The 12432-nt window shown below is 46.7% G+C and overlaps 1 protein-coding gene across 1 annotated transcript; it reads left to right on the top strand.

The window, feature by feature from the left end:
- The first annotated feature begins 10736 nt into the window (after positions 1-10736).
- Positions 10737-11168, top strand: LOC114112931 (RING finger protein 11-like). Its single transcript, XM_027964160.1, has one exon. It carries the CDS (start codon positions 10737-10739, stop codon positions 11166-11168), a length of 432 nt encoding a protein of 143 aa, XP_027819961.1.
- The last annotated feature ends 1264 nt before the right edge of the window (positions 11169-12432 follow it).

Here is a 12432-nt window from a genome sequence, read left to right as displayed (position 1 = left end):
TCCATGTGCATGTCACCTGTGTAACAAAGCCTTTAGCAGTGGACTCATGGGAGAACAAACTGTGAATGGAATGAATGTGGAGGGAGCTTCATCCTCAGCTGTGACTGTGAAACAGATGAATCACATTTCAGAGAAATTCCAATAGTATACCTGTAATTAGTGTAGAAATACCTTCGGTTATAAGTTATCCTTCAAATAAGTAAACCACAGAGGAGAGAAACTAGACCTGTAACCACTGTGCACTTGTTTCCCGTAGCGCCACTCTTGGCACGCATCTGAAGATTCAGTGTCAGGTAACTGCTAGTGGAAACAAACTAGGACATGAAAAAGATGGAAGGCATTTGGAGTGTCCCCTTCTGGAATGCCTGACACACACTAATTCATGTGGTGACAAAGGGCTGCCCTCCTAGTGATGCATGAAACACCCAGAAAGCAGGGAGAGCAGAAGCAGCCGTGATCCCCGATCTTGCCCATACTGCCCTGTCAACAGCCATGAATCCACAGAGCCCCAGCTGGGAGTGGGACCCAGGAGTCCCAGCCCCTCCCATACACAAAAGGCTCAGAGAGGGGAAGGTGGAGCTTCCTTCTGCCAGGGTAACAAGAAGACCTGGGCCTTGGTGCCCATTTGAACATGTCTAGTACCTGTGTTTCACAGGTGGCAAAACAACACAGATGTTTGTAATTAATTTATCCCATTTTTTCTGGGACACAGATATGGACTCGAAGGGATGGAAAACATACTCCACATAAATGGAAATCATAAGAACAGAGGTAGCCATGTTTACATCAGACAGGGACTAATTCAAAACTGAGTTCATCAAGAGGATATGTAACATTTGTAAATATGTCATACAATATAACACCCAGACTAAAGTGCAGGAAATGCCTTATAATGATCAAATAGAGGAAGCATTCCAAAATAAAGGGAGATAGGATGAAGGAAAGATTTTATTTTATTTTATTGTATAAAAAATATAAGATGAATCAGAGTACATATGTTCATGTATGTATGTGTGTACACAATAAAACTACAGAATATAAAACAGTATGTGAAGTTACATGAAAATTGGTCAAGTAGGAAAGTTAGTTTACATGTCAAATAAAATGCATTAATAACTTTTATTCAGTCAGCAGTGACATGGAAACAGGAAAACCATATTCATCTTTTCACATGCATAAAAGGGAATGTAAAGTCCTGTTTAAAGCTGAGTGAAAAGCCCACCTCCTGGTTGTGGATGAGAATAGCTTTAGGCAGGGGGTAGCTAACCGATTCAATGGACGTGAACTTGGGCCAACTCCAGGAGATGGTGAGGGAACAGGGAAACCTGGCATGCTGCAGTCCATGGGATCCCAGAGTCTTGACACAACTTGGCAACTAACAACAAAGCTTGCCAAACTGTATCAAAATATGAATACACCCTAGTTTGAATCAGCAAATGAACTCCAGCTTGCCCAAAGCAGAGGAAAACTTGGACATCTGCAGATAAATCATTCTGCTCGTTAATGGCCACTAAGAATTCCTTATGAAAAGAGTGTACCTTGAGATGGAAGAGGGCTCAGGGGAGGCCATGAGTGACTGAGCAGAGATGTGAGGCAAGATACAGGAGAGAGACCAGCAGGCCTTGGGGAAAAAGGACACTTTAGGGAGAGAACACACCAACCAAAAGAGAAGATGCTTCCTGAGAAGCCCTCCTTACTCCTGCTTTTCTCATCTGAGCTCTCTAAGGCAAGATCAGTCTTAACTGGTCACTTTTGGGAATTGAAAATACATCTTTCAACATACCTCCTTCCTGTGACACAACCGTATACATAAGGACAAATTCGCCATGTGGATGTGATGGTCACCTGCTGTCCAGTAAAACACTGGGAACTCAAGGTCTCTAAGCATGGAACCCATAGATTGGTTTTTCTGTCCTTCAGAGTTTTCCTTTGCTAATGAAACCCACATGTTGCTTGGGAGCAGTGGGTATAAGGGAGGAACTGACCTACCCATGAAGTGAGACACTGAAGATGCTTCTAGTCCCTGATGAACAGCATATCCAGGAAAGGATGGTCAAAAATTTTCATTTGCCCTAATTCTCCCACCCAGTCCTAGCTCCTTAACGCTCTACAGTGTTCTTTTCATTCTCCAAGCCCAGTTCACATAGCCATGCGGCCCCTCCAAATGGGAAAGGTAGTTTTGTTCTATGCTTAGTTTTAAAAGTCTAGGTCCAGATGACACCCACACTGAGCACGTGCCTTGAAGCAGCTGAGGCATATTCTAGATAAAAGCAATTCATCCTCAAGCAGCACCCTTTAATAACCAAACGGTGTCTCCCTTTGCAGGCACGCTGTAAGTGAGGGTGCTCGTTCACAAGTGAGGAGGAGGATAAGGGAGAACCCAGACCCCGGGTTCAGAACCCAGATCCACACCCTGGGCATCTCTCTCACAGAGTGAAATTTTGCTAATTTGGACTCTTCCTCTGAGGTCACATTTGCAGGACAGAGAAACATTGGTACTTCACAGGAGGTTGTCGTGGGGAATTAGAGTTACTGTGCAGGCAATTGTTTGTTTCGTAAATAAAGACCTTCCCTTCTGGACAGGCCAAGCTCTGCCTTCACCTCTGCAGTGGTGGTGTCACCAAGCCTCCGCTGGGAGTGAGCTCCTGCCATGGATGCTCTGCCCACTCTCACTCTGACTGTCCTGGCCCCACTCTGCTCGGGCACACCGACCTCCCAGCTCCTCATTAGCTGTCTCCCTGACTTACTGGGCTCCTATTGTTGCCCCATAATTAAACTATGATTTCCCTTTCCGCTTTCATCTCTTCAAACTTGCTCCCCCACATCGCTGAGCTGTGGGTCAGAGCGAGCTTGGACTGGGAAACAGGGCTACTGATTTAGTTCAAAGAGAACTAAATTCTTCGCCTGATTAGGCTTCGGGCCAGCGTAGCGGAACCTGTCTGGGGATGTGTTACCTGGAGCGCGTCAGTGCCTGGTCAGAGCAGTGCTCTGTGGCGGGGGTGACCCGGGGGGTTGGGTGGGCTCAGAGGTCTGATCCAGGCTCCAAGCCTGGAAGTGGCTTCTGGCCACCTCTTTGTGCTCAGGTACTGTGCTCTATCTCCTCTCATCACACAGAGACGGGCACCTGGGGGTGTCCCAGCTCCACACATTCTGAGGTGCTGGGTGGGAGAGAAAGGGCCTTGGCCTTCAACCCCTGCCAAGCGGTTTCCTTGGACAGCAGGGGGCCCTACAGCCAGAGGAGGCTGTTAACTGAAGAGTGAACGGATGCAGTGGAGAAGGGGCTGTATGCGTTCCTGTGGCTGGCGAGGTGAAGGGGGTGGTCCTGACACTGTTAAAGAGCAGGCACCCTGGTTCTGTTTACACTGTGTTTCCTGGGGATGGGACACAACCAGGCTGCAAGCCCCTCCCCATCCTCCTCTTGGGGTCAGTACAAGGCCCTCTGGCCACTTCTCTGAGGGGCAGGGAAGACCGAGGAAGACAGCGGGTGTGGGGATGCTTGAACTCTAAGCAGTCCCCGACCCCCAAACCCTAGAGAGCTAAAGGCAGATGGAACAGCTTCTAGAAGGATTGGCGGGAGTGGGGAGGACTGCGTCTGGGGGTGGGGGAGGAGGGAGATGGGGGAGGAGACTGAGGGCCGCAGTGAGGGTGGGAACTTGATGGGCCCTGTGTGTGATTGATCGCCCGAGTGGACACAGGCCACGAGATCAGCAAGAGGACCCGACCCCCTGGTCCTCCACCCAGTGGCCTCAGCAGTCACCAGGGTCAGGGCAGCAGCCCTGGTACAGAGGGAGGCTCCCCCACTCCCACCCCTCCGGGTCGCCCCCGCCACACAGCACTGCTCTGACCAGACACTGACGCGCTTCAGGTAACACATCCCCAGACAGGCTTCGCTACGCTGGCCTGAAGCCTAACCAGGCGAAGAATTTAGTTCTCTTTGAAAATATACTGTAGGCTAACACACTAATGTAATTTGTAGTTTAATAGCAGCTTATTTAGATTTTAAATACATCAAAAGTTAAAAACTACAACTTTTCCACCACTTTATACCCAGCACCCACAGAATGCTTAGCACTGTCTCATTCATGGTCGGTAACATCAGGGAAAAAAAATCACTTTGTCGGTTCTACTTTCCTCTTTCTCATCCATCCATTGCCTCCCTAACATTGTCTGTCATATGTTTCTTAAAATACAACACTACTCTGTTGAATTAATTCACAATTAATTACACTCATCTCACAAACCAGCAAAGTAATGCTCAAAATTCTCCAAGCGAGGCTTCAACAATACGTGAACAAAGAAAGTCCAGATTTAGCTGGATTTAGAATTGAAGCTGGATTTAGAAAAAGCAGAGGAACCAAACGTCAAATTGCCCACATCTGTTGGATCATCAAAAGAGCAAGAGAGTTCCAGAAAAAACATCTACTTCTGCTTTATTGACTACACCAAAGCCTTTGGTGTAATCAAAGGCTGTATGGATCACAACAAACTGTGGAAAGTTCTTCAAGAGACGGGAATACCAGGCCACCTGAGCTGCCTCCTGAGAAACCTGTATGCAGGTCAGGAAGCAACAGTTAGAACTGGACATGTAACAACAGACTGGTTCCAAATTGGGAAAGGAGTACATCAAGGTTGTATATTGTCCCCCTGCTTACTTAACTTATATGCAGAGTACATCATGCAAAATGCTGGGCTGGATGAAGCACAAGCTGGAATCAAGATTGCTGGGAGAAATATCAATAATCTCAGATATGCAGATGACACCACCCTTATGGAAGAAAGTGAAGAACTGAAGAGCCTCTTGATGAAAATGAAAGGGAGTGAAAAAGCTGGCTTAAAACTCAACATTCAGAAAATGAAGATCATGGCATCTGGTCCCATCACTTCATGGCAAATAGATGGGGAAACAGTGGCTGAGTTTATTTTTCTGGGCTCCAAAATCACTGCAGATGGTGACTGCAGCCATGAAATTAAAAGACGCTTACTCCTTTGAAGAAAAGCTATGACCAACCTAGACAGCATAGTAAAAAGCAGAGACATTACTCTTCCAACAAAGGTTATATAGTCAAAGCTATGGTTTTTCCAGTGGTCATGTATGGATGTGAGATTTGGACTATAAAGAAAGCTGAGCACCAAAGAATTGATGTTTTTGAACTGTGGTGTTGGAAAAAAACTCTTGAGAGTCCCTTGGACTGCAAGGAGATCAATCCCAAAGGAAATCAGTCCTGAATATTCATTGGGAGAACCGATGCTGAAGCTGAAACTCCAGTATTTGGCCACCTGCTGTGAAGAGCTGACTCATTTGAAAAGACCCTGATGCTGGGAAAGATTGAAGGCGGGGGAGAAGGGGGCGACAGAGGATGAGATGGTTGGCTGGCATCACCGACTCAATGGATATGAGTTTGAGCAAGCTCAGGGAGTTGGTGATGGAAAGGGAAGCCTGGTGTGCTGCAGTCCATGAGGTTGCAAAGAGTCGGACACGACTGAGTGACTGAACTGAACTGAACTGAAATTATTCACTCCATTCCAAAGGGACAATCTCATTCACAAAACCAAATGCAGTTATATCATTAATTCACCCAGTGGTTTCCACGTGCCTTTGACAGAGACCCTTTGGACCCGTCGTGACTCTGGGGCCCAGAATCCGGTCCTGCTGCCCTCCCTAGGCCAGCACCCCCACCTCTGCCCCGCATTCCCGCCCCCAGCCTGCCCTCAGCTCCCAGGCACAGCGGTTCTGTTCACCGCTGCCACTTTACCCAAGTTCTGACACCATGGAGGGCGGGGCACTGTAAAACTTTAGTCCTATTTCCAACTGCTGAAATAAAATTCTACTAATTTTACTACTGTGTGTTTATTACGTTATTTCCCCAGCTCCACAAATGTTTTCCTTCAGAATCATGTCTAGAGGGTATCTTTGTTTCCTTAAATTTTCTCTTTTAAACTAGCCTTTAAACTACAAAGTAATTGAAAATCTGTCCTTCCTATATTTCAGGCTAATTCTCCTTAAATGGCACGGGCCTTGTTCAGAGTCTTCTGGCTTATATATTAATTTCTGGAAAAAAACATCATTTGCCTCATGAATGCTACAGCTTAAGTCAAGCTGTAAAGACACAGGAACGTAAAAGCAAACCATGTTTGTTGACCACAGATGACATGAAATGGTTGCTATGAATACAATACACCCTACAGGGTTTTATAAAATGATCTGCCTGGAATCAAATATCTGTATCTAAAATGAAAAGCGCTAGCAAGCTAGCAAACGCGGGCGCCCGTGACAGCACACAAGCATGGCTGAGAAGAGGTACCCCACGTCCAAGGTAAGGAGCAGCGGCTGCACTTTGCTGGAGCAGCCGTGAAGAGATACCCCACATCCAAGGTAAGAGAAATCCAAGTAAGATGTTAGGTGTTGCACGAGGGCATCAGAGGGCAGACACACTGAAACCACAATCACAGACAACTAGCCAATCTGATCACATGGACCACAGCCTTGTCTAACTCAATGAAGCTAAGCCATGCCATGTAGGGCCACCCAAGATGGACAGGTCTTGGTGGAAAGGTCTGACAGAATGTGGTCCACTGGAGAACGGAATGGCAAACCACTTCAGTATTCTTGCCTTGAGAAACCCATGAACAGTAGGAAAAGGCAAAAAGATAGGACACTGAAAGATGAACTCCCCAGGTCAGTAGGTGCCCAATATGCTACTGGAGATCAGTGGAGAAATAACTCCAGAAAGAATGAAGGGATGGAGACAAAACAAAAACAATACCCAGTTGTGGAGGATGTGACTGGTGATAGAAGCAAGGTTCCATGCTGTAAAGAGCAATATTGCATAGGAACCTGGAATGTCAGGTCCATGAATCAAGGCAAATTGGAAGTGGTCAAACAAGAGATGGCAAGGGTGAATGTTGACATTCTAGGGATCAGTGAACTAAAATGGACTGGAACGGGTGAATTTAACTCAGATGATCATTATATCTACTACTGCGGGCAGGAATCCCTCAGAAGAAATGGAGTAAGCCATCATGGTCAATAAGAGAGTCCGAAATGCAGTACCTGGATGCAACCGCAAAAACCACAAAATGATCTCTCTTCATTTCCAAGGCAAACCATTCAATATCACAGTAATCCAAGTCTATGCCCCAACCAGTAATGCTGAAGAACCTGAAGTTGAACAGATCTATGAAGACCTACAAGACCTTCTAGAACTAACACCCCAAAAAGATGTCCTTTTCATTATAGGGGACTGGAATGCAAAAGTAGGAAGTCAAGAAACACCTGGAGTAACAGGCAAATTTGGCCTTGGAGTACAGAATAAAGCAGGGCAAGAGAAAGAGAACACATTGGTCATAGCAAACAGCCTCTTCCAACAACACAAGAGAAGACTCTACACATGGACGTCACCAGATGGTCAACACCGAAATTAGATTGATTATATTCTTTGCAGCCAAAGTTGGAGAAGCTCTAGTCAGCAAAAACAAGACCAGGAGCTGACTGGCACAGATCATGAACTCCTTATTGCCAAATTCAGACTTAAATTGAATAAAGTAGGGAAAACCACTAGCCCATTCAGGTATGACCTAAATCAAATCCCTTACGACTATACAGTGGAAGTGAGAATAGATTTAAGGGCCGAGATCTGATAGATAGAGTGCCTGATGAACTATGGACAGAGGTTCATGACATTGTAGAGGAGGCAGGGGTCAAGACCATCCCCATGGAAAAGAAATGCAAAAAAGCAAAATGGCTGTCTGAGGAGGCCTTACAAATAGCTGTGAAAAGAAGGGAAGCGAAAAGCAAAGGAGAAAAGGAAAGATATAAGCATCTGAATGCAGAGTTCCAAAGAATAGCAAGGAGAGATAAAAGAAAGACTTCTTCAGCGATCAATGCAAAGAAATAGAGGAAAACAACAGAATGGGAAAGACTAGAGATCTCTTCAAGAAAATTAGAGATACCAAGGGAACATTTCATGCAAAGATGGGCTCAATCAAGGACAGAAATGGTATGAACCCAACAGAAGCAAAAGATATTAAGAAGAGGTGGCAAGAATACACAGAAGAACTATACAATAAAAGAGCTTCATGACCCAGATAATCATGATGGTGTGATCACTCACCTAGAGCCAGACATCCTGGAATGTGAAGTCAAGTGGGTCTTAGGAAGCATCACTATGAACAACACTAGTGGAGGTGATGGCATTCCAGTTGAGCTATTTCAAATTCTGAAAGATGATGCTATGAAAGTGCTGCACTCAAGCTAGTAAATTAATGCTTCAAATTCTCCAAGCCAGGCTTCAGCAATATGTGAACCATGAACTTCCAGATGTTCACGCTGGTTTTAGAAAAGGCAGAAGAACCAGAGATCAAATTGCCAACATCTGCTGGATCATCAAAAAAGCGGGAGAATTCCAGAGAAAACATCTATTTCTGCTTTATTGACTATGCCAAAGCCTTTGACTATGTGGATCACAATAATTTGTGGAAAATTCTGAAAGAGATGGGAATACCAGACCACCTGACCTGCCTCTTGAGAAACCTCAGGAAGAAACAGTTAGAATTGGATATGGAACAACAGACTGGTCCCAAATAGGAAAAGGAGTATGTCAAGGCTGTATATTGTCACCCTGCTTATTTAACTTCTATGCAGAGTACATCATGAGAAACACTGGGCTGGAAGAAGCACAAGCTGGAATCAAGATTACCGGGAGAAATATCAATAACTTCAGATATGCAGATGACACCACCCTTATGGCAGAAAGTGAAGAGGACCTAAAGAGCCTTTTGATGAAAGTGAAAGAGGAGAGTGAAAAAGTTGGCTTAAAGCTCAACATTCAGAAAACGAAGATCATGGCATCTGGTCCCATCACTTCATGGGAAATAGATGGGGAAACAGTGGAAATAGTGTCAGCCTTTATTTTTCTGGGCTGCAGATGGTGACTGCAGCCATGAAATTAAAAGACGCTTACTCCTTGGAAAGAAAGTTATGACCAAACTAGACAGCATGTTAAAAAGCAGACACATTACTTTGCCAACAAAGGTCCATCTAGTTAAGGCTATGGTCATGTATGGATGTGAGAGCTGGACTGTGAAGAAGACTGAGCACCGAAGAATTGATGCTTTTGAACTGTGGTGTTGGAGAAGACTCTTGAGAGTCCCTTGGACTGCAAGGAGATCCAATTGGAAGGACAGATGTTGAAGCTGAAACTCCAATACTTTGGCCACATGATGCAAAGAGCTGACTCATTGGAAAAGACCCTGATGCTGGGAAAGATTGAGGGCAGCAGAAGAAGGGGACGACAGAGGATGAGATGGTTGGATGGCATCACCGACTCAATGGACATGGGTTTGGGTGGACTCCGGGAGTTGGTGATGGACAGGGAAACCTGGCGTGCTTCGGTTCATGGGGTCGCAAAGAGTGAGGTCGGACACGACTGAGCAACTGAACTGAACAGAACATGAAAAGATCTAGCTTAATTTTTCTTCAAAGGTAATTTGATTTATTATTTAACCTGTGTCCTATGATTGCCAAATTTTTTAATATTATTGGAAAGTAAATGAGTTGAAAAATGACATTACAGGAAGATCAGTTATACAACTAGATAATTTATTCCCAGATTCTGCAGCGTTTTGAAGCTTGGAAAATATTCTGGTCCTTAGGGACAGCAGCTAAGTGTGTCCTGAAGAGACCCACCCCGGATGGTTTTCTCAGACTCAGAGTACGACATGGGGGGGCTCCAGAGCCAGAGGATGCTGGTAGCTTAGCTGTTGTCTTGGGAATGAGGAGTCGGACGGTTCTGCTGCTAAGAACTAGTAACAGTCTCTAGCTGCCTCAGGACAACACAACCTCACAAAGCAGCTAGGCCACTCTGTCTGGCAGGCTGAAGGAGCAGAATTCCAGGAAACGCCAGTTTCTCGTAATTGTATCATTGCCATGTTCCGTGCCTGGGGGAAATACGTTATTAAAGAGGTGGGGTCGATTAGATTTGTTCTGACTGATATCCAGGTGGGTACTCAGGTGGCTGCCCTGGATTACCTGCGTGATGAGATTATGTGACCCAACAGGTTCCATACCTGATGAGGTTATATCAATGATGGGGTTAAACTGCATATAAGGAGAGCTCACCATGTGAAAGGGGCTTAGTTTCTAGAGAGATACTCCGTGGTGACCGTGACCCCCAGCAGAGAACTGGCTTTGTCGTCTTCTCTATAGATTTGGATCCTGGTGAGCATTCAAGACTCCCTGGTGGCTCAGACGGTAAAGAATCCGCCTGCAATGCGGGAAACCTGGTTTGATCCCTGGGTGGGAAGATCCCCTGGAGGAGGGACAGGCTACCCGCTCCAGTATTCGCGGGCTTTCCTGGTGGCTCAGATGGTAAAGAATCTGCCCGCAATGCGGGAAACCTGGTTTGATCCCTGGGTGGGAAAGATCCCCTGGAAGAGGGCATGGCAGCCCACTCCAGTATCCTTGCCGGGAGAATTCCAAGGACAGAGGAGCCTGGGGGTTAAAGTTCATGGGGTTGCAAGGAGTCGGAAGACAGCCACTAAAACAGCAACAGAATGGAGCTGATAGCTCGTCAGTCCAGCTAGAGTCCAGACGGCAGTTCTCTCCCTGTCAGCTTAGAGGCAGCGGTAGGAGAAACCGAAGTAACTTGAGTCCTTCTTCTCCAGACCTGGGAACCAGGAGGTGTCCTGCAGAGCCGGCTGTCAGCAGCGGACAGGGACCTCACCGCCAGGCCTGAAAGATGGGGAACTGCATCACCTCCAGCGCCCGGGACGACCGCCCTAACCCTCGGTTTCCGGCCCTCTTCCGCGAGCGGAGAGGCGGAGACGGCCCGGGGGCGCGGGGACCGCGGGGTCCGGAGCGGCGCCGGGCGGGGGCGGCCCGGCCGGGAGCGCCGCTGACCTTCAGTCGGAGGATCCTCCTCATCCAGAGCCTGCCTCGAGACGTGTACAGAAGCGAAGGGTGCGAAACGGAGGCCGCCGAGTGCGCGGTCTGTCTGACGGACTTGGTGCCCGGGGACCCCATCCGGCCTCTGCCCTGCAAGCACGTCTATCACCTGGACTGCATCAACGAGTGGCTGGGCCGGTCCCTCACCTGCCCGCTCTGCCGGGGGCCCGCGGAGGCCGCGAAGCCTTTGTTCCAGGACGCTCTTGAGCCCGGACCCCTGGTGTGATTGCAAGGGACCCATCATGTTTACTGATTTCCATGTTTTGTACTGTGCCCAGATAGCACAAAGGTTTATTAAAAGTCCCTGGAATGTTGCAGATGTCCGGGAACAGTTTCTAGCGTTTCAGAAAGATAGGGAGAAAGGGCAGGTAAACCCTGACCAAGTGCTGAGAGGTGTAATGATGTCTTAGCCTTGTTCTCTTGCTGCGCACCCTGTTTCAGCAGCTCTACGTGTTGTATGGCATCTGTTGAACAACAGGGAAAGATAATGGTTACTCTTCCTAAATGAAATCAGACTCTTCTCCCCCCATCCAACTTTAAAGTTGGTGGCATTTAGGTCACAGTTTTATGAAAAGTTACAATTTATACAACTGAACTAAAATAAAATCAAAGTATGAGTGAATCCATGAAGAATGTTTTTCTCAAATGAGCCTTCTAAATGGTTTTATCTGTTTGTTCTCCATCATTTTGAGACACTTAACCCTTTCCTCTTATAAATCCAATCCAGTTGAACAAAGTGTTCCAGTGAAGAACAGTCCTGAGCAGGTTTATTATCTGTGTAATCAGGGCGTGTCCAGGCACTTTAGCTGTGTTTGAAAGTGAAAGTGAAGTCGCTCAGTTGTGTCCGACTCTTTGCAACCCCATGGACTGTAGCCTATCAGGTTCCTCTGTCCATGGGATTTTCCAGGCAAGAGTGCTGGAGTGGATTGCCGTTTCCTTCTCCAGGGGATCTTCCCGACCCAGGAATCGAATCCGGGTCTCCCACATTGCAGGCAGACGCTTTACTGTCTGAGCCGCCAGGTGAGCCCAAGGGAAGATAGTTTCCTGGAAGTCAGCCAGCTTCACTCTGGTTCCTCTTTACAAGCCTTACCAACTTACGTTTTCCTACCAAAGCAAGTACTTACAATTTGAACTTTCGTCATTTTCTACTTTTATTTGTCTTTAACTTTATCTCCTATGGTTGTGAAGAGCTGATTCATTGGAGAAAACCCTGATGCTGGGAAAAATTGAGAGCAAGAGGAGAAGGGGGTGACAGAGGATGAGATGGTTGGATGGCATCACTGACTCAATGGACATGAATTTGAGCAAACTCCAGGAGTTGGTGAAGGAGAGGGAGGCCTGGTGTGCTGCAGTCCATGGGGTCGCAAAGAGTCAGATATGACTTAGGGACTAAACAACTCATGGTTGTAGCATCCTCACTCACACCCACGTTACATTTTTGTGCAGGGGATTTTTTCTTTTCTATTTCGCTGAGCTGGGTCTTTGTTGCT

This window comes from Ovis aries, chromosome 1 (genome assembly GCF_016772045.2).
Source record: "Ovis aries strain OAR_USU_Benz2616 breed Rambouillet chromosome 1, ARS-UI_Ramb_v3.0, whole genome shotgun sequence".
In the NCBI taxonomy this organism is placed as follows: domain Eukaryota; kingdom Metazoa; phylum Chordata; class Mammalia; order Artiodactyla; family Bovidae; genus Ovis; species Ovis aries.
The sequence above is the reverse complement of the archived record's forward strand: the minus strand, read 5'-3'. Positions and strand labels throughout refer to the sequence as shown.

Excerpts from the sequence above, each read along its gene's own strand:
- LOC114112931 (XM_027964160.1), top strand. The coding sequence starts at position 10,737 with ATGGGGAACTGCATCACCTCCAGCGCCCGGGACGACCGCCCTAACCCT.